This window comes from Rhea pennata, chromosome 4 (assembly GCF_028389875.1).
Source record: "Rhea pennata isolate bPtePen1 chromosome 4, bPtePen1.pri, whole genome shotgun sequence".
Taxonomy (NCBI): Eukaryota; Metazoa; Chordata; class Aves; order Rheiformes; family Rheidae; genus Rhea; species Rhea pennata.
The window spans coordinates 47243882-47267077 of record NC_084666.1 but is presented as its reverse complement, the minus strand read 5'-3'; the positions used below and the strand labels follow the sequence as shown (position 1 = coordinate 47267077).

The 23196-nt window shown below is 36.7% G+C and overlaps 1 protein-coding gene and 1 long non-coding RNA gene across 4 annotated transcripts in view; one reads left to right on the top strand and one right to left on the bottom strand.

The window, feature by feature from the left end:
• Positions 1 to 17097, top strand: part of LOC134139456 (uncharacterized) — a 54627-nt gene extending 37530 nt beyond the window's left edge. The window contains exons 3-7 of one of the 2 annotated variants that reach the window (XR_009958166.1): positions 1954 to 2217; positions 3310 to 3490; positions 4716 to 4873; positions 6641 to 6700; positions 16958 to 17097. This is a non-coding gene — a long non-coding RNA (uncharacterized LOC134139456). Of the gene's footprint in view, positions 1 to 1953; positions 2218 to 3309; positions 3491 to 4715; positions 4874 to 6640; positions 6701 to 8655; positions 11374 to 16957 lie in introns of those variants that run through there. The other variant, XR_009958165.1, reaches the window with a different exon arrangement.
• The window catches only part of FBXW7 (F-box and WD repeat domain containing 7), a 186550-nt gene continuing 163564 nt past the window's right edge, over positions 211 to 23196 (bottom strand). For both annotated transcript variants that reach the window (XM_062573862.1, XM_062573863.1), the window contains 8 exons: positions 21519 to 21653; positions 16932 to 17055; positions 14782 to 14918; positions 13234 to 13347; positions 9807 to 9988; positions 7434 to 7659; positions 3269 to 3479; positions 211 to 2278 (listed from right to left, as the gene is read on the bottom strand). In XM_062573862.1, the coding sequence (XP_062429846.1) occupies positions 2010 to 2278; positions 3269 to 3479; positions 7434 to 7659; positions 9807 to 9988; positions 13234 to 13347; positions 14782 to 14918; positions 16932 to 17055; positions 21519 to 21653 (1398 nt within the window). In that variant the 3' untranslated portion in view covers positions 211 to 2009. The remainder of the gene's footprint in view (positions 2279 to 3268; positions 3480 to 7433; positions 7660 to 9806; positions 9989 to 13233; positions 13348 to 14781; positions 14919 to 16931; positions 17056 to 21518; positions 21654 to 23196) is intronic.

Here is a 23196-nt window from a genome sequence, read left to right as displayed (position 1 = left end):
GTTTGCTGAAGCCCATGTGATAAATTCTCTATGGCAGTGGAAGCAGAGCACACTCATGCACCTGTTTGCAGAAGTGTTACATAAAAAAAATCCTGCAAGGTATTTTAGTATCTACCAGTAAGCTGAGAAACTTGACCTGATTTAGATTTCATAGGCTATATAATAATATTAAACTCACAACAAGAAGTAGAAGGGAAAAAAAAGACAAACTAACATGAAAAAACACATTTTATTGCACTTAAGTTATAAGAAAATAAAATTTCTAAGTGAATCAAACCATAGACACAATCCCTTTAAAGGTTGTTTTCCTCCATCATGTCAGGTTGTTACATAACTAAAATTAACCAGCTGGAATCTGATTGTTTTAAATCAGACTATAAATAAAACAAAAACAAAAAAAAAAAAAAAGGAGGAAAAAAAGATCACCTAGGATACAGTGTTAAACCACTTTCACAGTTCAGCTTGAGTTGTGGCTCTTGGAGAATGAGGCAAACCGTTTGACTCTTTCATTTTTCGTTTTGTTTGCATGTGACAACTATACAAAAACTTAAGTTTTTGCTCTGTCAGTTCCTCCCAGCAATAACTGTAACAGTTGTTTTTTTCCTCAAATACTGTAAAACTCTAAGACTGACCAGCAACTTTATTTTCATTTTTGTATTTTATAATATTTTTTAAAAATTTTGTCAGTTTTTTTAATGTATGTTCATTCCATTCACCACAGCCCTCATAAAGAAAAATTTCCCCACAGAACAGGCTGCAAGAGCTTTGTTCTAAGGAATGTGTTTTAATTTTTGCCCAGAAAAAAGAAAATAAGCTTTGCACACACACTCAATTCTTTATTTGCAGGCAAACTTCACTCTTAATTGTCTGAAACTCTTCCACTCTCAGCCTCTTAGAGGCACAGTTGGCTCAAGTTTCAGTGGCAAAAAGTCTTTTTCTGTAACCAAACTAGAGCAAATTTGGAATTCAGTCTGGGACTAAAACGTCACAGCAGAAAAAAAATAAAAAAAAATAATTTGCTTTTCTTTCTTTCATTTAGCAGCATAAATAAGTTTGGCCACTGGGAATACAGTACAGGGGTGGGACAACAATCCCGTAATTGAAGACCTACTTCTAGCACCAGCATTGCGAATTAAATCCATCAGAGGACTCTCAAAACCCAGGACAACTTGCCACCTCAGAGCAACTTATGCATTGAAGAGTGTAGATGGAAGCAACAGTAAATAGATTAAACAGAGGCTAATACTGTGATTGACATTGGCAATGGTTGGCAAAAAAAAAAAAAAAAAAAAAAGGGAAAAAAAGAAAAGGAAAAAAGAAAAAGCTCTGATAAAACTGTACAAAACAATTCACAGTAATATTTTAGCTTTTCCACACCAGGAATGGACCTTTTTTGTTTTTTTTGTTTTTTTTTTTTCATTGCAGATGCTCTCTAGTTTTTGAAAGTCGTAGAGGTTGGAAGGGACCTCTGGAGGTCAGCCGGTCCAACCCCAACCCCCCGCTCCGAGCGGGGCCAGCTGAGAGCGTGTTGCTCAGGGTGGCCCAGGGGTGCACGAGCAGCCTCGCATGTGCAGTTTCTCTCAAGATCTTTGTGGTAAAATAACCTGTTAACAAGAATTGTAACTTTTTTTTTTTTTTTTTAACCTCCAATTTGCTCAAGGAGCACTTGGAGGAAAAATAAAGAAATAATTGCACCTGGTTTCATTTAGAAAGTCGTATTTTTGCAAAGCTGCCGTGGTCAAAAGTGTAGCCTTTTTATGTGACGAGACAGCAAATGCCTCTCTTGTCAGTTATAGTTTGTCATCTTTGTCTTCTCCTTCGTAGTCTGTAGGTCTTTAGCATCTGTTGCCCCAAGCCAACATCCTGCACCACCAAGGACAAGGGATTTTTTTTTCCTTTTCCTTTTTCTTTTTTTTCTTTTTTCTTTTTTTTTTTTTTTTTTTTTTTTTCCAGGGGGAGGGAAAGGAGAACATCGTCTACATGTTTGGACAAATTCATCTTTCTGCCCTTCACTTCATATCCACGTCAAAGTCCAACACCAGCAGCTTTGTCTCCTCAGTCCCGTTCCGGCTTCCGACTGCGCACACTAGCTTTGTGTTTGAAGCTCTGATCCGCCACACGACGCCTCCACTCCCCCCACTCTCCAATGTGACTAGATTTCGGATAAATTCACCCGTTTTCAAGTCCCAAAGTTTTACAGTTCCATCATCTGAACTGGTAATTACAAAGTTCTTGTTGAACTGTAAACAGGTCACAGCACTCTGATGCTTGTTGGGACCTAAAACCAAAACATTTTTGTTTGTAATCAGACAGCAAAAACAGACAGCAGTGCCTATAAACTAAATACCTGTATATTTGCATGCAGGTGTTTATCTACTAGATGTATTAACTCAGGATTTGTCCATGTATTTTCAAAGAGCGAATGTAAGTATAGAAAAACTGCCCAGTATTTCCTTCTTTATGGTGATCTGTTACAGTGAGGCAAGTGTGCACTTGGAAATCTGTGCAAATGAACCTAACCATGTGGAGTGAGGTGCCCACAGAACCTGTAGGTGTTCATCTCCAAACCTCTTTGAAGAGGTTACTACGAGGTCACTCCTAATTCTCGATTACAGAAAATGGTGGTGCCGCTATTAATTTCAGTCAGTAGCTGTAAATACTTAAGAAGAGCTAAAACAGTAGAGTCTATGATGAAATTAATTTCAGGGATACTGGGTAGGATATAAGAGAATGATATAAGACATCATTGTCTGTTTAGGGAAAGAAAACAGTGGGCTCATGTGCACGCCTGAGTGGCAACTATCAAAATGCAAACGGAAATCTTTCTTCCTTATAAAAAAAAGGAAATGTCTTCCACTCATTTCTCTTGATTTATTGCAACAGACAGTGTGCTTTGCCTCCCAATCCAATTAATCAGTAGCCTTGGAAACATCCAAGTGACCCCTAAATAAATTCGTTGACAGACTGTTTTGAGATGCCATTTCCTACATATTTCTGCGGTTTATTAGGCTAATATACCCGCAGCAAATTTCTATCAACCCAGACCATCTGCCTTTCATAACAGGCAAGTGATCTGAATAGATTAGATTAAATACATTTTGTTCTTCTAACTTGAAGAAAGATAATACAGCTGTCATCAGAAAAAATATCTAACTTGTAAATGGTCTGTAGTTGTTACTTTGTATGTAGTTTTTACAGTTTTTTTATAGAATATACAGTATAGGTAACTGCACTTGGCTTGATCTACATCAGAGAAGTTTAAGCTCACCTTGCAATGTCTGTAAACACTGTCCTGTTTTAATGTCCCAGATTTTGACGGTAGAATCGGCATTCCCAGACACCAGTATATTGTCCTTGAGTTCCATTCCACTTGTTAAAGACTGGTGGCCTGTTAGCGTGTGAATGCAGTTTCCTGTCTCCACATCCCAGACTCGGATGGAGGTGTCAAGAGATCCACTCACCACATGGATACCATCAAACTACAAGAAAGGTAGATCTATTACAAGCAATCATATTAGGGTCTTATGATGTGCTGTGTATGAAGAAGGCTATGAAGCATTTAACTCACTAAATGCAACATTAGATATATTTGGAAATGGCATTACAAAATAAGAACTCATTGTAAGCACTGAATGGCCATGTTTGGTATCAGGGCAAGTGATTCACAGTCAGCATAATTTCCTGTTACAGACATGATCTATGAGGTACTCAGTTCAAGGAGAAAAAGACTGTTGTTTTTTGACTGAGGGTTTTTTGAATAATTCAGTACAACATTTTCAAACACAATCCTGACTATACTACAACGTACAGCAAAGAAACAGTAAAAAATTTTGTTCTGGAAGTCGAACTTGCTTTTCACAAGCATGAGGGACTTGAAGCTGTACAAGCGCAACATCATTAAACCAGAATCATCTGTACAAAAGCCAAAACAGGAAGATAAAGGAAAAATGCTGTTAAGCCTCCCCCCCCCCCATCTGAATCATAGTTGTGTGCAGTAAGGAACTTTTTAACTTTGTAGATGTATGTTGCAAGAGCAATACAAGCTAACACAGCTGTCTGAATTCTTGGAGTGTGTGTGTATGTATTTGCTGCTTCATTTATATATGAACCAGAAATATGTAGAACATGAACATGTAGAGAGAGAAATCAACTAAGAGATGAGACACTTCTGACCAAGAGGAATGAATGTGTAGAGAATATAAAGTTGAGTGAAAAAGTAACTTGAATGATAGTGACAATGACATAAGAGTCCAAGATTCTTAAAAGGAGAAGGAAAAAGAGCAGTAGAATAAGAACAGCAGGCTTCAAGGAGGAATACTTCAGTAAGTTGAGACTTCCTTCCCATGAGGTTTTTATGTATCTAGTCTCTGAGAGGAAGAAGAGTTCAGGGGAGCTGGCACTTTCTTAAAGACACAAACTATCCTTGTGTGAAGGAAAGGCAGGAAGTGTAGTAAATTATCAAGACTCACTTGGCTAAAGCACAAGGAATTGTACAGTAAGTAGAAACTAGATCAAGAGATGTGTATGAAAGAGCATACTGGGACAAAACAAGAAAGGTAAGGCACAAAACAAGATAAAACTAGCAAAAGCCATTAAGGATGACAAAACACTATTCTATAAAGAAACAAGAGGAAGGCCAAGCAAAAAGTTCATTTATGCTCAGCAGGAAGGAAACACCAAATGTGGCCAACTGTCCAACCTTTTTCTTGCTTCAGTCCTCAGACATGTGAATGTAAGCTAGCACCAGGAGCAACTGAGTATGAACTTCATCAAGAATGGGGAAGAACCGCAAAAGGCAAGCTGTTTTAAGGCAGTCTCAGAGACATCTGCTGCTATCTTTGAGAACTCACGGAAGATAGATGAGGTTCAGATGGTAAATACAACTTCTTTCATTACTGAAGGAGATGCTGATGGGAGATGGGGAATTGTGGATCCTTCAGCTTAACTTCTGGAAAGCTTAACCTTTCCAGAAGGTACTATCAAATAATCAATCTGGTTTTAAACCCTTAGCAATGCGAGAAGTTATAGTAAACACAGATTTGTGGGAGAACCAGTATAACCAATCTGATTTTTTCCTATGACATGGTAAAAAGTCATGTGAAATAGCAGATGTCTCCACTACATTTTCATAAAGAAGGGGACAGATTTGATGTAGGGATACTATCCAGTTCAAAAATTTGCTCACGGTGTAGTTAGGGGTGTAAGAGAGTTCCAGAGGAGTCTGGATATTTAGGATTTTCATTAGAATTTGGGTGATATTTAAGCTGTGACAGCTGACCCAAAGCAAAGAGTATGAAAGTCAAGAGTCCACTGCAGAGATCTGAGCTTGAGTGGGAATGAATAAAGGCATAACTGGAGCCTGGGAGAATGATGGTGAGGCATTATGAAATAGTGATATGCTAATAGGTAAGGCATATAAAATAACCTTTCTGTTCTTAGAAGCATTGATGAGACTTTGACTAGAATTTTGTATCCTGTTTAGGGCACCTTGCTTTCAAAAAAAAAAAAAAAATGAATTCAGATAAAAGCAACAGGAACGATAAGCAGTCTAACGGACTTTTTGGGTGGAAAAACTATGGAAAGTTTTTTCTTTCCTAGATTAAACTAAAGAAGATTGATTCAACAGATTCTATTTTCTTTTCCTCACAGCAAATTAACTGCAATCCACATCCACAAACTATGCAGAAAGAGTTTTTTAATGACGTCATGCATCAAGAAAAACTTTATCCTCATTATTGCTACAATTAAATAAATAATAGTTTGGATCAGTGGTTTTAAGCTGTTGTCCATGCACCCTAGAGAGAGTGTGTGGATTATTACAAAGGTACCTAAGAGAGGCGACTAAGAAAGTGAACATGGTCAGTAGCCTTAGGTCAGTTGCATGAGGATCTCTGGAAAATGTTAGAGGGAGCTGCAAATGGGCAAATGTTGAGATATAATTGAATCTGCTTGAAGGTGGGAATGGGAAGGACAGACGGGGTCATGTGTTTCCTTCAGTCTGATTTGAGAAGTTTCGCTGTTTCAGACTATTTCAGGCCTAAAATTCTAAACATCAATAGTCACCTGCCCCCCTAGAATTTTGTTTTAGAATACTATGCTGTATTTGCAGAGGAAATAGTATCTGTGTGTGCAGCACTACCCAATCAGGTGGTCCGTATTACTGTAGCATCAGAACGAGACATGAAGACCCATGAATATCCATCAGCCAAAATAAGAGCAACTAGTGAGAGTAAGGCGTAGTAACAGAAACACTGTTCCCAAACTGCAGTAGATGAACTACAACTTTCTTAAATATTTTAAGAGCTCTATATTACAGCATTTTCAACTTGTTTGCTGCTTGTCTAAAGAATACTCCTCAGCATATGACTGTTAAGGGGAGGACTGGAGATTTTCCTATTTAGAAAGAATGGCAAATAGGTAATTTGTTCATATTTAATCTGTGAAGGAGAGAAATAGCTTTTGATGAAACCATTTATGAAAAATGTCTCTAGCACTGAGCTTTAGTTTCTGTGCTGTGAAGCAGATTAGAACATGTTCACATACAATTACACAATTTTAAATTTTGTTAACTTTTTTAGTCCTGCCAGACTGCAGTGAGAATAGGCACAAAAGCATGAAATCAATTTCTTTGTCCTCGCAGTGCCTGGGAGTGATGCTTTGACTGTGTTAATGAAGATGTTGATCTGTTGGGTTAGTAAAGGTAAGGAGAATCTCCATTAGGTCTGTGTGCATTTTTGCCAGAAGAGTTTTAACGGACCGTAGGGTGACTTGAAGCAATAGAGCTGTGCCACAAAGTAGTACCAGTAATAACCTACATCTATAATAACATGTCACTGTTGACAAAGCCTCTCAATTGCAGATCTGGCCTCTACTCAAAGAGGAGGAAGTAGCAGGCTGGAGATTTACATCCTGCTGGGGCATTAAAATTTTAGGTCCAGCTTTACTGTGAATTACAGTTTGGAACTAGATGTGACTACAAAATAAGTATAAACAGATCTGCATAATTCGGAACATTAATCCAACCAATTTTTCTTTATTTTTGGCATGTTTTAAACTACTTTATCATCTAATTTATTTAAAATACAACCATTATAATTTCTGTGGGGAAACCAAAAACATAGCTCCAAAATATATGCAAGACTTCAAAACAAAGCAACCCACAAACCTGTGCAACTTGTGGGGACAGAGATTTGGGCCTTATTGTACTGTATACTTTAAAAGATGCTTCTCTAAAAACTTAAGTCTCTAAATGAAGACAACACTATATAACTAGCATAACAAAATAGAAGGAAGAGGGGAATATCACAGACGTTCCTATATTCCTGTGGATTGTGTGATACTGAATAGGTACCCACAATTTCATAAATAAGGTGAAATAAACAGACTTTAAATGCTACTTTAGGAAACTATAGCAACAGATGAAAACCACATACCTGTAATGAGTACACTCTGTTAGTATGCCCTTGCAGTGTGTGCAGACAGGTCTCTGTCTCTGGATCCCACACTTTGACCATAAAATCGTATGCACCACTTACAACCCTTCTGCCGTCATATTGAACACACCGAACTGCAGCTACGTGGCCCATCAGAACATGTAAACACTGGCCTGTCTCGATGTCCCAAACTCTCAGCGTAGCATCTCGAGAACCACTGACCACTCTGGAGAAACAAGAAAACCCCTCCTGTACTTAGATAAATAAGAAGTGTTAAAACAACTTAATTACAAGCCGAAATTTCTTTTGGATACTAAATAGCATTAGTCCACTGGGCACCATATATCTGGTTCGGTTTGACCTCTTTTTAGGGCTGCAGATGACTTGAGTCTTTTCCTTCCTTGCCTTACTCACCTCTCAGGAGCCGTGTATTCCATATAGTTAGCAAACAGTCTTTAAAAGGCACTGCAGTGCCGAACAGCAAAATGATGCTGTCAGAAGAAATGTGGATCATTGTATCCATGTATGAAAGCTTATGAACATGCCGAGCTCAAGGCCAGTACTGTGAACATGCTGTTTTAATGATGTAACTAAATACAGCAATTAAAGAAAGATGATCTCTAGAAGGTTTACTTTCAGTTAAAGATCAGTTATTCTGCTTGATTTGTATGGTTTATACTTTTAAAAGCCTTTTTAGACTAGAACAGAAATGAAGTATGTTACTGGAATTCCAGTGATTGCTAGCGTAGGAAATGAAACCCCAGCATTCTAAAAAACAAACCACCACCCCCTCCCCAACAACAACTAAGGCTACTCTGTCAACAACTCTATGGAGTTGCATACCTCATGCATTAACCAAATAATACAGCTTTCTTTCTTACTCTCTCTTTGCTATAGCAGAAACTATGATATAACTGGTTAAATTTTTAACAAAATTCTGCAGAGACAATACAAAAAGTCAGTCTGTAAAACAAGTAAGTAAGTTTGTAACACTGATGAAAAGTTGTTAAGGAGAAAATTACTCCAGTGTAGGAGACTGGATCACTGCATGACAAAGAAAATAGTTTTGAAATAAGGTAGATCATTAAAGTACATAACAATTTTCTGTTCTTTAATTAATTAGCACTGTTGCACTTTTGCTTCTTATTAATCATCTCCTTTGTGTTGATTTATGTAGTTTAGTTTGACTACTATGTCTGCTTCGTGTTTTAATCAATGTTAGGTTATGTGTCGAAATTTTAGAAGCATTTTCTAATGAAGTATGGACTAGATGAGCTGACAGTGAGGTGGACTGAAAACTGGCTGAATGATGGCTCTTAAAGGGTTGTGATCAGTGGCGCAAAGTCCAGTCAGAGACCTCTAGCTAGCAGAATCTCCCAGGGGTCAGTACTGGGTCCAGTCTTGTTCAGCTTACTGATTCATCAGTGACCTGGATGAGGGGACAGAGTGCACCCTTAGCAAGTTTGCTGAAGACACAAAACTGGGAGGAGCTGCTGATTCACCAGCGGGCTGTGCTGCCATTCACGGGGATCTCAACTGGCTGGAAAGATGGGCAGATGAGCCTCATGAAGTTCAACAAAGCGATGTGCAGAATCCCAAACACTAGTATAGGCTGGGGGTGACCTGCTGAAAAGCAGCTCTGTGGAGAACGACCTGGGAATCCTGGTGAAAAACAAGTTGACCATGAGCTAGCAGTGTGTCCTTGTGGCCATGAAGGTCACGGGTATCCTGGGCTGCATTAGGCAGAGTATTGCCAGCAGGTCAGGGGAGGTGATCCTGCCCCTCTACTTAGCACTGGTGAAGCCACAACTGGAATGCTGGGTCCACTGCTGGGCTCCCCAGTACAAGAGAAGCATGTTGCTACTGGAGCAAGTCCAGCAAAGGGCTACTAAAATGATGAAGGGACTGGAGCATCTGTCACACAAGGAGAGGTCAAGAGAACTAGGACTGTTCAGCCTGGAGATGTGAACGTTCAGGGAGAGCTTATCAATGTGCATTAACACCTGATCAGAGGGTATAAAGAAGGAGCCAGACTGTTCTCAGTGGTGTCCAGTGACACGACAAGAGGCAATGGGCACAAACTGAAACACAGGAAATTCTGTTTGAACAGCAGAAAACACTTCTTCACCGTGAAGGTGGTGGAACACGAAGACAGATTGCCTAGAAATGTTATGGAGTCTCCATCCTTGGAAATATTCAAAAGCCATCTGCATTTGGTCCTAGGACACCTGCTCTACATGACCCTGCTTGAGCTGGGGGAGCTGGACTGGAGGATCTCCAAAAGGCCCTTCTGATGTGAACCATTCTAGGATTCAATAAACGTGGTGGAAATTATAAGCCAAACTATGGCTGTAGCTTTCAACAAGCTCTTACCTTTTCTCATGGAGATGCATACAACGCACAGTAGAGGTATGTCCATACAAAGTGTGTATGCATTCTCCAGTTTCAGCATTCCAGACTTTCAATGTTCGGTCTGTAGATCCGCTGATGATAATATTGTCCCTCATCTGTGATGACCAGACTCCACCTGTGTGCCCAACTAGTGTTCTCAAACACTGAAAATACATATTTTGCTTAGTTGACAGAGTGGAAGCAAAATTCAAGGAATGCATAAAGCAAAAAAGTAACCTATGAGATAGCAGTAATCTTGTTCATCTATAATTAGCCAGAAGATTCCCAGAGATTGCTTCATAATTGAACTAAAAAATCTCATCTTTCAGAAAATATTCATCACATTTCTCTATGCATTGTTGGTACTTTGATGATTATGAAGCTTCTCTATGAGCTTTCTTTTGGTTGCACTAGACTCTCTTTCCAAATTTCTCATTACAAGTCATGTTTCTGCAGCCTTGAGTTAGTCTTTTTGCTGGCATTCTTTCTGAGTCACTGCAGTTTTTTCTCAGTATTTTTTTGAAGCATAAACGTTAGAACTACAGGAAAGCAAGTTTTACCACCAATATATAAACCATCTATTGTTTCATTTTTTTTTTGTTATCCAAAAAAAATTACATGCTACAAGCTGTAGCTACAGCCCTAATACTGTGAAATCATGTTTCAAACATACTCTTGTCTAGGAGAGAATCTCATGTTACATAAGCATGGCCTACCTTCTTTGATCCTACATGTATGACACTGTTTTTTAACCACGTAGAAACCATGTTTTGCTCGCACATGCATAAAACCTAGATCACCCTGGAACAATGACCTGTCTCTGTCTCTCAGTTTGTATTGCTTATCAGTGATGATTATACATACATATATTTGTAGTTGTTTTTTAACCAACAATCTATAAGCAGTAATTAGTGCAGACATGAACAGATTCTAGCAAATCCCGACTAGAAACACGCTCCATTTAAGATTCCGCTTTTACATTAACAACACAATAACTGTTAATTATCTGCTTTCTGATCCATTTAAGTATGTTCCATGTTGATTTTTGCATTGCTCCTTTTTCTTAAATTGTGTCATGGGATACAGCTTTGTGATAACATACATAGCCATCTATTTTTATCTGTCAAACCTGTAACTGCATGAGAACAGAGGTCAAGACACTTTGATAGTCTTTTTCTGTAACCTAATGCTGAGTGGCATTAATTTCCATGGCCCTCCTTTAACTGTTAGCTGACTCCTCTTAAAGTAGTCCATTATTTTTTTTTCTGAGATAATATATCCCAATTACCCAGTCTTTCAGTTTATTGCATTAAATATTGATTTAAAAAATTAAACATTTTAGCTTTCTGCCAATCTGTTGGATCTTCTCCAGGACTCTGATACCTTTTGAAAAAAAACAAAAGAAAAAAAAGACCCCTAACTGCATGCCTCAGGTAGCTTTTGGGGGAAAAAAAAAATAGATACAGTCTATCTGGATCTACTGTAATAAAAACGCCTGACTTTGGTAGTAGTAGTTTAACATCCTGTGAGTTTCTGTTGAAATAAATTGTTTTATCATCACTGCATGCTGTATTTACATCTCGTGAATTTTCTCAAAAAACAGAGCAGAAATACAAAAAATCTTTTCTGTATCAGTGATAGTTCAAGAAGTTTCTGCTGTTAAAATCCTTTTCAAATATGTTAGAAAAGTTCCTTACTTTTTTTGCTGTGCATAGATTTCCTGTTCTTTAACATTTCTTACCATTTTTCCTGGCTTCTAGCTTATTTCTTTGCTATCAACTCCTCCTTTTCAGTTCATAGCTGTTCCTCATGTTTTCTCTAAATGAAGCTGCTACTGTTTTTAAAGAATTCTGCTTCCTTTGATTCTGGCTCTTGCAGCATCTAGCAAAAATATTCTTAAACAGCTCGTAAACATTTTCTTTCTAATTTCTCTGATTTATTCATATCTGAAGAAATCATCCTTCTAAAGAAGTAAGCAGAAAGAATCCTTATTTTGAGTGTTAACACCTCTTGAGTATAAGGTTAATATTGTAGTCACATTCATTCGCACACATCTGCAGAAATCAAACTTTTTTTTCTTTTTAAATTTACATAATTAATTCCTCAGCATCAGAAAGTATGAGGGCTAACAGAGCAATCTTCCTTCTTTCACATAGTATTTTTAGCTCTCTTTCTTTAAGGTCTGGGGAAAATAGTCATAGTAGGTTTTGTAATTACTTTCAAAAAAATTAATGAACGTATATTGATAAGTAAGTCATGCTGGTGTGATTAAGTATTAAAGAAAGAAATATTTTGCTTTTGAGAGGGTGTTGATACATAGCAAGTATTTTTCACTTGAGGCTAACCTGTCCTTTTAAATAAAAAAAAGAAGTGTTAATTTTAACATGGCTTCCTTCACTAGACAGTTTGTTGCAGGGAAGCCTACAGAGGTAAGGTGAGGCTACCTACTGCTTTTAATTTATTTTATTCTTCCCCATAGCAGTATTTACAGTCCTGTCAAGGAACTTCTAGGCATGCAAAGACAAATGCCTAATACATTCAACCTGAATATTTTAAAGCAGATAGATACCTTTTATGCCTGAAACATGTTATCCTCAATAGCTATCCGGTTGTTGATATAACTGTATCATTAAAACAAACCGAGTTAAATACTAGGTTAGAAGGAAAAAAATTCTATTTCCCTGAGGCCTTTCTACACACTTGGAGTATGGTTAGTCAGCTTAAAACAAAAACTGTGTCCTGAATAGATGTGATGTTCTAACACGAGTGAAATGTTTGGTACTGTCTTTTTGATACATACTGTTTTGCTTCTCTAAGCCAAAATTAAATTATTGAAGTATATTAAATTCCTGCCTGAACTGGATCTAATTTAATAGGAAATATTTAAACCTAAGTTAGAAGGGTTTTTTTGTAGCTTAGCAGTGTAGCAGCTTAGACAGAAAAAAAAAACCAAACTATGTATTTGAAGACTGAGACAGTAGAATGAATGCACCATTTCAATAACTTCAGTAATTTTCAATAACTTAAAACTTCAAAAAGAATAGTAGAAGATGAGAGAGAAAGAGAGATTCAGATGTATAAAGGCAGGCTAAATTAAGGAATATAAAGTAATGTATCTGTCCAAATACTCTAGAATACATGTCACAAGTGACTCCACAAGAATAGAGGAATTGCCAAGAGAACAAAGATACATGCCAAGAGTAACATGAGCAGCATCATAATTTCACATCAAGGTTACTTGATTTGAAAAGACTCATTTCTGTGTAGGAAAGGATGAACAAATATTTACTAGTATTTTTTCTGATTCTTGCACAAGACAAGACCACTCTGCAGTGTGGTCTGATGAAAGTTTATTTCTGACATATCAGTGCTCTCCTGGTAGCTCATTTGTAAGAAATAATCAACTCACCTTGCCTGTAACTGCTGACCAAACTTTCAATGTGTTGTCATCTGAGCCACTCACTATTCGATTACCGCAGAACTGAAGGCATGTGATCACGTGATCATCATGGCCTTTGAGCACCTGACAACGAAGAACATGAAAATGTACATTCACAACTTGACCCAAGAGATTAGGGATAAGCAGGAAAAACAAAGTGCTATTCTGATTCATAAATTATAGTATGCTAGAGTTGCTTCAAAAATAATAAGGTCCCTTAATCCCGCATGTCAAGTCTAACATGTCAAGTAAATGCTGCCAGCTGGGAGCAAGGAAGGTGTTTTCCTTCTTCATCAAGTAATACTGCATTGCTTATCAAGCATACTACAGTTATTCTAAATCTTCTAAAACATACCAGGATAAATCACTGATAGAAATAGGATAAATTAGTATATTTTACTGCAACAGAGGGAAAAATGCTTATCAGAATATGTAAGACAGGGAATTTTTTATTTAACATATCTGAATACTTTTCAAAATGTTCACAGAAGTGAAATGGGCATTTGGATAATGCCTGGGGCAGTAATTTTAATAATAATTCCAAGATAACTTGATGTAGCGTATCAAGGCAAGAAATACTGAACTGCTGCCAGAGGTGTAAGTAAGTAAGTAAGTCATGGCCAAATAAACAGCAGGATATATTCATAGGTTTTTAAAAGGAATTTCTTTGTTCTTATTTTTATTATTTTGTTGAACAGTAAGCAGGAAAATAGGGACTTTACTTAAAAGGATTTGAATCTGCTTTTTCTTCATGTTTCTAGCTATTCATTATTCATTACCAGGTTTGATTAGAGTGTTGGTATTTTATTTCACAAGAGGTTAGAAGTATTGCTTCATATCTTTGTATTAGAAAAGATTCAATAAGACTGCAGTATCAACGTCATCATTAAAATATTTCAAAATTTAAAAAATAGAAAAATCTTAACAAGGAATGAAGTTACTGTCCTGTGCTGTTCAATTTCTACAAGCGTCTATGAAAACAAAGCAGGAGACAATCACAGAATAGTTGTGAAATATTTTCATATTGGGACATAGCATCAAATATTCACATTGGGACATCTACAAACATACGTTTGTGTGTGTGTGTGCACACGTGCATACATGTGTGCTTATATACTTAATTTTAAGTAAGTATTTCCCATCAAGTCTCTGATATTATAAGTATCTCCTTCATAAACACTGACATTTGCACATAGGCATTATTATATAATTAAATTAATATTAAATAAATTTTAATTAAATAATTAATATCAAATTAAATTGTATTATACAATTTTTTTAAGTGGCAGTGAAGGAATTCTGCTGTACAAAGAATCACATTTTGCTTTGCTAATAAGGTGCTCAGAAATTAGTTTAAAAACAGGGTAAGCTAAAACATAAATTACTGTTTTCCTGTAAAAAGGTTACAGTTTTGCATGCATTGATGGGCCGGCTTATCCCAGATAAAAAACACTCCACAAAAAGCTAAGGGTTGAGCCTGCTTATTCATAGCACCTTGTACATAGCTCAGAAACTTACCTTAGGAGATTTAAGTTCCCCTCGCCGCCAGTTGGTATCAATTCTGTGTTGCCTGATATACGCACTTTTCCATGGACTATGTATAAAGCCTGGTTTTATTACTTTCCTTCTCTTGATATGTAATGGTTCATCAATTCCTAAAATGAATTAAAAAGAAAGGGGGCAGGGGAGAAGGAGAAGTCTACCCCAAATCAAACACCTACTCTCCCTCCCAAACCTTTACAGTCCACTGAAATTAAATATTACATTGACCCAACGACCTCCTAAGAGAACTCTGCTGGTCTTCTACATACCGATATTTGCATTTTGTGCCAGTGACACCATCCTGCCCCTCAGCTCTACTACATCTTTCCTTGTCTGTTCATCATAATCATTATCCTGATCGTGTGGTTGAAATGCTGTCATTCATCATTCTTTGCTAGCAATCTACTAGCTTGTCTTCAGGTCCCCTTTTTTCTGAGAGAACTGTAGCAGAACATTGCCTCTTTCAAATGGGTTCTCTGCAACAAATCCCATAACCACTTGTATTCTCCTTTCAAAGTCCTTCAAAAAATAAACCTTCCTTTCTGTAGACCAATGAACTACCACTCCTCTCTGGTCATACGTCTTCAGCGTCTTTCTTAGTGTGGGCTCTCACTCTTGTATTGCTGTTAATTCTTGTTTTGATTAACAGGCTATGTGCTTCAAGCACAGTTCTCTCCTGGCCTGAATTTAAGTATAGCTATTCCCTTTCTGTATTTACACTTAAAAGGTAGGTGCTTTGCTTATCCTTGCTACTACAGCTTTTCTTATGATTCCCTTTCTGTGCACCTGCTCTCCTTACTCATCTCACTACTCGCACAAGTCTTGTCAGTATGTGGATGTCACTCTTCTCTCCTGCTCTCTTCTGCATCTTTTCTGGTGCTTCTACCTACAAGTCTTGAAAGAACTGCTACTTCATATGCCTGAGCACCTCAAAGTCTAAAGTCTTGTTTTTGTTCGTCTGTGCTCTCAGGCCTAGTCATACTTATTTACACTTCTAAGCTCATAAATCTAGAATCATTCTCCTCCTGACCTTTCACTTTCTTCTCACTCTGTCCTCCTTCTTACTGTATGGCTCACTGAAATTTGTTAAGAGGAAAATCTTTTGAAAGATTTAAGAGGTTAGACACCTGGTTTCTGCTGCAAAAGAATAACTCATTAATTTAGGCTCCTTTAAAAATACCCAGTTACATTCATATTGTCATTTTTTTTTAATACCTTTGCACAGACCCTTCACAAGTCCTTGTCTCCAGGTCCTCTAAGGCAGGCTGGGCAGATAGATACTTGTATTTGTGCATGTCCAACAAGGATAATGCTCTAAAGTCACACGCACATGCTCTGCCTTACCCCTCCCCCCCAGTCAAACTGTATCCTTGTTCATGTAATCTTGCATAAAATATAATGTTCAGTTTTTCTTGTTTCCAAATATGTGGCTGCTTTCCTGAGAGCCTTGTCTTGCCCACTCATATTACTGCTGAAGCACCGTATTCTCTTGATCTGGCATGAGCAGGTGCTATCAGTGCAGCTTATGGAATGTGTGTCCCTCTCTATGCGATGAAGTTACCATCTTCTGCCCCCAGCCCCAACCATGAAATTTCTGTTAATTTTCCTACAGCTGACGTGAAATTACACTATCCTCCTTTCCACCTTACCACTATACATCAGATTTCCTCCATGTTATTTACCATCTGCAAGACTGTATTTCTATCATTTTTACATTTCAGATCTCACTTGTTTTCTTTGTATTTTCAATAAAAATAATCCTCAAAAAAAGCAGTAATAATTGTATTTTAAAAACATACACTCACTATACTATATATATATATATATATACACACACACACACACTATATATAGAGAGAGAGTATATATCCTGTATATATAAATAGGATGTTGAAAATTCAGTCTAGTTTCATTTCTAGTACTCCATGGATTATTTCTACTCCCTAGTTTCAACAAAGATACGTACCACACAGGTCAAGACATCGCTAGCTGTAAATTTAAAGTCACCTGAATTCCCTTCTTAAAACTTTAAGCTTATTATGTAAATGAAGATAAATGCCCCAGACGTGCACTGCTTATGACAGCAGCACTTTGACCATTACATTCATCTTTTTGCTTAGCCTTACCCTCCTCTTTGCATTTCTCTCTCCAGAGAAGATTATCTTCAGCCAGAATTCTCCAGTAACGGCATGTCTGGGCTGCCTGCAGAAGGTCCCTGGGTTCCAGGAATGACAGCACATACAGTGCCAGCTGTTAAAAAAAAAAAAAAAAAAAAAAAAAAAAAAAAAAAAGTGTTTTCTGCATTGTTTCAAAGAAGAAAACTGAAATAATGTATTAATAAGCTATCTCAGAAACTAAACAGAATTAGTTTATTCCAGTGGGCACCTGAAAAATATAACAAACATTTTAAATAACTAAATCCATACATATAATATGAAAAATGTAGATTATTTACAAGAAGCTAGGTGAAATGACTGGCTGCTATGATTTTTTTTTAAAGTAGTCCATATGACTTTGAACCATTAATAGAGGTATTGAAATAATTATCTCTAAGTTAAATTAACTAATAAACATGCTACAAGAAGTTATTTTGTGAGTTTATAACCAGAATATATACCAGCCATAACAAGAGAAAATGGAAAAGACGTGTGCTGTGATGAAGAATGCCACTCAGTATGCCTGAATACAGAAAAGTAAATACTGTGTGTACTCGAGTTCAAAAGTAGTCCATAGCTGTAGAAAATCCAGTATGCTCATTACTTGTTTTCTGACTAGAATGCAAAATATTAAGTGATGTTGTGGGGAGTTTTATGGACTTGGATGCTGAAGGAATTGAAATATATGACTTTGATATTGTACTCAGTGTGTTTCCAAACAAGCATGTGAAATCCTTGTAAGCAGTGAACTGATGAAGTGAAGCTAGACTTTTCCATGTGATAAAATTAGAGGAATTCAGAGCTCAGTTGACTACGCTAAGCCATGTAACAACCCTGATTGATTGATAAAAACTTGCATCTCCACGTAAGTCTTCCTATGTGGTGGACTCTTGAATGGGGCAGAAGTATCTAAAACACAATCCAAAATACAGAAACCAGTATCCTTAGTGGTCTCACAAATAACTAGTTTTTCCACTGGACAGGAGCGATGTATCTAGCAGTTATTGAAAATAAAAATGTAAGTGGTAGGTAAGCCCTTTCCATGGCAAACAACTCTGCAGAGGCAACAATATTGATAAGTAAGTGAAGCACAAAACTATTTATATTCTGAAATATTGGGCTCTGTCAGTAACTACTAGAATGTGAAACTTGTCAGGGAAATCAGATCATCCACTTTTATGTCTGTTTGACATACCTCCTTCTGTTTAGGATTTATTTATTTATTTTTTAGCTGGAAATATTTATATTTATTTTTATATAAATAGAATTTGCCCTTCAAACAAGCACAGACTGAAATTCAGAAAGGAAGTCATAATTGTAGGCTGCTGATGTCAGCAGATTTTTGACCTTATTACATGAGAAGCATTTACTGTTAGTAATCTAGACCACTCAGTGACTGGGAAGGGAATAAAAATTCAGTATGCCAGAACTGTTTACGTTTTGATCGCACACATACCTTATTGGCAAGTCATCACCTGCTGCTCATGTCAAGTACTTAAGGTTCCACACTTGAGTGATGTGTGTCTAAGTTGCACATCAGATCCCTTATGCATCCTAAGCTATAAAGTTCAGGAAAAATCATTATGTCCCTACTCAGTTTTGGAGTCAAAATTTAGGATCTGGGGTGAAAACCTCTATTACAAGAGCAGAAACTGGACCTGCCCTGTTAGACTTTCTGTCCTTAATTCTTGATAGACAAAATGATTTAAGAAGTGGACTTTCCTAACTCACATCAGTGTGTCTTGCATGCAACAAGACTCAAAACACAATATATATCCCTTCCATTATGCTGGATGTTCTTTAACTGACAGAAAGCTTTGTTAAATGTATGTCCTTCCTGTACAGGTACAGACATTTGCTGAAGATGATGATGTTAATTAAAACCTGTGAGCCAACTGATTTTAAAGTAGGTTACATATGGGTAGCATTATTTTAGACTATATATGGATAAATATATTGGGGTCAACACAGTCCACAGCTGACTAGCATCAGCAGTGCAAAACAAAAACAACAACAACAACAACAAAAAAAGGTATTCCTTTGTCTCAGCCCATGGACCTAGTCCAGCAAATATCTGGCCTTAAACTCAACTGTATTTAGGACTATTTCCCTTTGTAGTTTTAATAATACTGAATGATGTCTCTCACTCTCATTCACATACGTATGGCACCCACAAAATTTCTTTGGTCAATTTCTAAACCTGGTTTTCACAAATGAGTAATTTCAATGATTATTTGTCATGTCTCAGTAGAAAAGCAGAATATCCATTTGAGATGATTAGCTGTTTGACTGCCTGTTTCCTCAGAAAGAAAGCAAACGTTTTCTTGGTTATTTAGGTATTAAGCACTGTCTTCCCATTGCTGAATACATCTTTGAAGGAGAGCCCTCCTATCCAAATCAACTTCATTTTCTGCTAAGCTAAAGGAAAGTCAAAGCATTACATGTGACAATACTGCAGATAGACAGACAGCCATAGGTACTAATGCAGAGAGACAACTCAGAGAGTGCATTTTCACAGGATACTTGCTTTGATAGGGAAGCCTGTTTACAGAGTTACTGACCCTACCAGCCTCTTCTTGCACCCACAGCTCAGTATGTCACCCCTATTTGACCCAGTTTGAGTAGCTGGGGAGAGGAAAAGCCATAAATCAGAATCACTGAAGAACTCTCTATGTTAATAATAATCTTCAAAAAGGAGAGGAGATGGTGGAGATGAATTTCGTGGTGGGGGTTTTGTTCTTGTGTATGTTTAACTCAGTTAATTTTAGTAAAAGGATGGCAGTGACTGAGGGTGAGGAAGGAAAAATGATTTCTTAAGCCAGCCTAACTGTTGAAGTCAGCCTTTCATGAAGCTAGGCACCTGGCAATAGCCTGGTTTCAACAGGCAAGAAAGAACACTAAAAATATAATTAAATTAAACACAAGTAGTTTACAAGGGAATCTAGAAAAATAAAGAAAAGGTAAAGAGTTTTACAGCTAAAGAGCATACCTTTTCTGTGAAGAAATTACTAAAATAACATAACATGATCACTGGTCACAACATAACCAGATTGCTAGTCATACTTGGGTTAGTTTTGCTGCTAAATCACACATAGGCAACTAAACTGTGAATTACTGTCTATTACATGTACTCAATTTCCAGATGTAGTAAATGGAGAGATGACAAAATATATTGCCTTTTCAAAATATGAAGTGTTGCTTCCTTCATCTGCTTCTGAAGTAAGGCTGCTTTGGGCAGCTTCTCTAGAAACAGGCAGCAAGGTAGAGGACTTACTTTTTGTAGCACTCCACCCCCTGGTTCCGTGTCCTCTACATATATACGAAGAGGGCTACCATGGAAAGCTTTTCTGTAAATATTCCTCTCACATCATGTGTACTAAATTAATATTTATGGAATAAATTGCTTCCAACCTGACTAAAAGCTAAGTAGCAAAACCAAAGGGAAGTCTGTGACATCGTTTCTTAATTCTTGAAGATATGGTATTGTATTAAAGGAAAGAAGAGTGATTTATATCTAAATATTTCACAAATAGGATGCACTCCAAAAAGAATGTCAAGAAATGGAGATACGAAAGTAAGTCATCTTCATGATTAATAAGATCATATCAAACATAACAATCAAATATTAGCACCAGAGGATCTATAAAAACTAAAAACTTGATTTCGAATGTGTTAGTAAATGAAGACTTACAAATACCAAAACTCACTATGAAAATTTTCACAAGAAAAACGCAACCTATAGCGGATCTGAAAAATACAAATTTCCTGCCCACTCCAAACAACAAAACCGGTTCCCATTCCCAAAGATTATTTGAGGTCAGGGGCTAATAACTGTAGCAAACTAGATTTATAAGCTTTTATATCCACTTTCATGTTCTACTTGTGAAGATATCAAGAGTTATTCTTCTTGGGCAACATTTAGTTGCACATGCTTAAACCCACAAACATTTTAATCTAAATCTTAGTTTTTGTTTAACCTGACAAAGCGTATCTGATTTGCAGTCAAAGAATATACTCCAAGTATCTGCTTAACTAGGGCTTGGCTCTAGCCTCAGCAAAAAAGTTTTTTTCTTTTTTCCTGGTTTTACTTTTCTTTTGTAAAGTGTTTAAGGCTCAGGTTGTTTGAAATAAAGATAGCATTCACAAAAAAAAGACCAACAATACATTAAACAATAATGCTTATACTTACAGAATAACGTGCAGTGACTTCTTGTATCCAGAAGGAAATTTTGTATATGCAAGCTCTAATAGAATTAGTGCTCAAAATAACAAGCATAGTCAGCCCAACTAAGATACATAGGTATTTTTAAAGCCACTGGGGTTTGTTTGAAGGAGTCATCCACATCTCCTAGTATCTGAAAGCTTACTGAAATACAAATGTATGTTAACCTGAAATTACAGTTACTATATTAGGACAGTGTATCAACTTGCAGCCCTCTTTAACATCAGTTTACAGCACTAAGTTAATAAAAAAGCCAAAGGCCATAATTAGCACAGAAGTACTTAAAAGGTGGCAGATTGGGACTACATTGTCCCATGTTAACCCATTTTTCTCACCTCTTTTGGGAGCAAGGAAATGAAGTCTCTTTGAAACTGGGGCTCTATTACTTGCATCATGTGTTTTACTTGTGTTGGTTCACAACTATCAATAAGTTCATCTAAAGCAAGTAATTTCTCTGGTCCACTCCAGCTCTGCAAGGAAAGGGAGAAAAAAAACAAAAAACAACAACAACAACAAAAAAAGTCAAGTTTAGTGTAGTACACTAATTTGGTTTACATGAATCATTAACAAGTACTGGTTCGTAAAACAGACAAGTTAAGTTTCCTTGTAGACCTATATACAAACATATAAGAAGCCAGTAAGATAAATGATTTTGTTAATTATGGAAAAATGAGATGTTTAATCAACACAACATAGTCAAAGTTAGTACACTGATTCTTAAGTTAAGAAAGGATTTGTTATATACACACATACAAAAATTAGTAATTAAATATAATAATATTTAATAATAATAATCAAGCTTCTTTTAGTTGATGAACTCTAGGCAAGTATTACTGACAATGAAAGGGTTGCAACACTATTCTCCCTCTCTCATGCATTCAAGTAAGATGGTAACTTTTAACCTTTTAACCTTAATGTTTTCATCAAGCAGACCAAAAACTTGAATTAAATGATAGTAAAGGAAAGAAAAGACAATTTCTCTGAAAAGCTCATTGCCTCCTTATTACAACTGTATATCCCTAACTGACAGTGCTGTATTTCAGAATCCTGGCTGTAAACCAACATATATTTTGTAAATATCCATTTACACTTGAATAAACAGAGAATTTTGACTGGTAATGTTCTTACTTCACGTATTTACTAATGGGCACTATAAAATTTGAAGATTTTAATAAGGCACTCATCTGAGATTTTAGCAGATTAACAGCATCATTTGTTTTAAAAAATGAATATACTGCACATCTGACAAGTATGTCTTAAAGTTTTCTGTGCTTTGATTTGTTATGCAACAACAACTTAAAGAAAAAATAATTTCTAAGGGAAGAAACAACAGACACTGCTAACTGATTTAGCAACAGAATTAGAGCATGAATAAAGCCTTAGAGAGGACAGAAAATGAGACATCGGTTTTTGAGAACAGATTCATATTCGTATTCTTGAATGTCTTCTAGAGTGACATTTACAAGCAAATTAGCACATACAAATTATGTCACAGTTATGGTAAGAGGCTAACTGATTTTTTTTTTAAAAAAAAAAAGCACATTAGAATTAAGATTTCTGTACCACTCTGCCATGTTCCTCAGCACCCTTATTGGTCACACTGTAAATTTCTGTTCTCTGGATTTGATTTTGCCTATTAACTCTGTTCTCTATAATACACAAATGCTGTACGATTGTGAAGTTTTTGTAGAACAATGAGACAAGTTAAGGAGAGGATAGAATTTTCAAAGGTGAACAAAAACCATGCAAATACCCTGCTTTACTTGATGTAGAAAAATCATCATGTTGCATTATTTCTCCCTCTAATTAAAATGTCAAAATATTCACAATGTCAAGAAAAGTATCATTTACCCAAATGATGACACCCATCCCCCCGCCTTTCAGATGACCCCATTCCATCAGTTCAGTGCAAGCAACTTCAAGCTGATTTAGTTATGGCATGAGCAGGTGCTTGGACAGTTACAGCAAAGCAGCCAGTGTGTAGGAACATGTTTACACCACTTCTATGCTCTT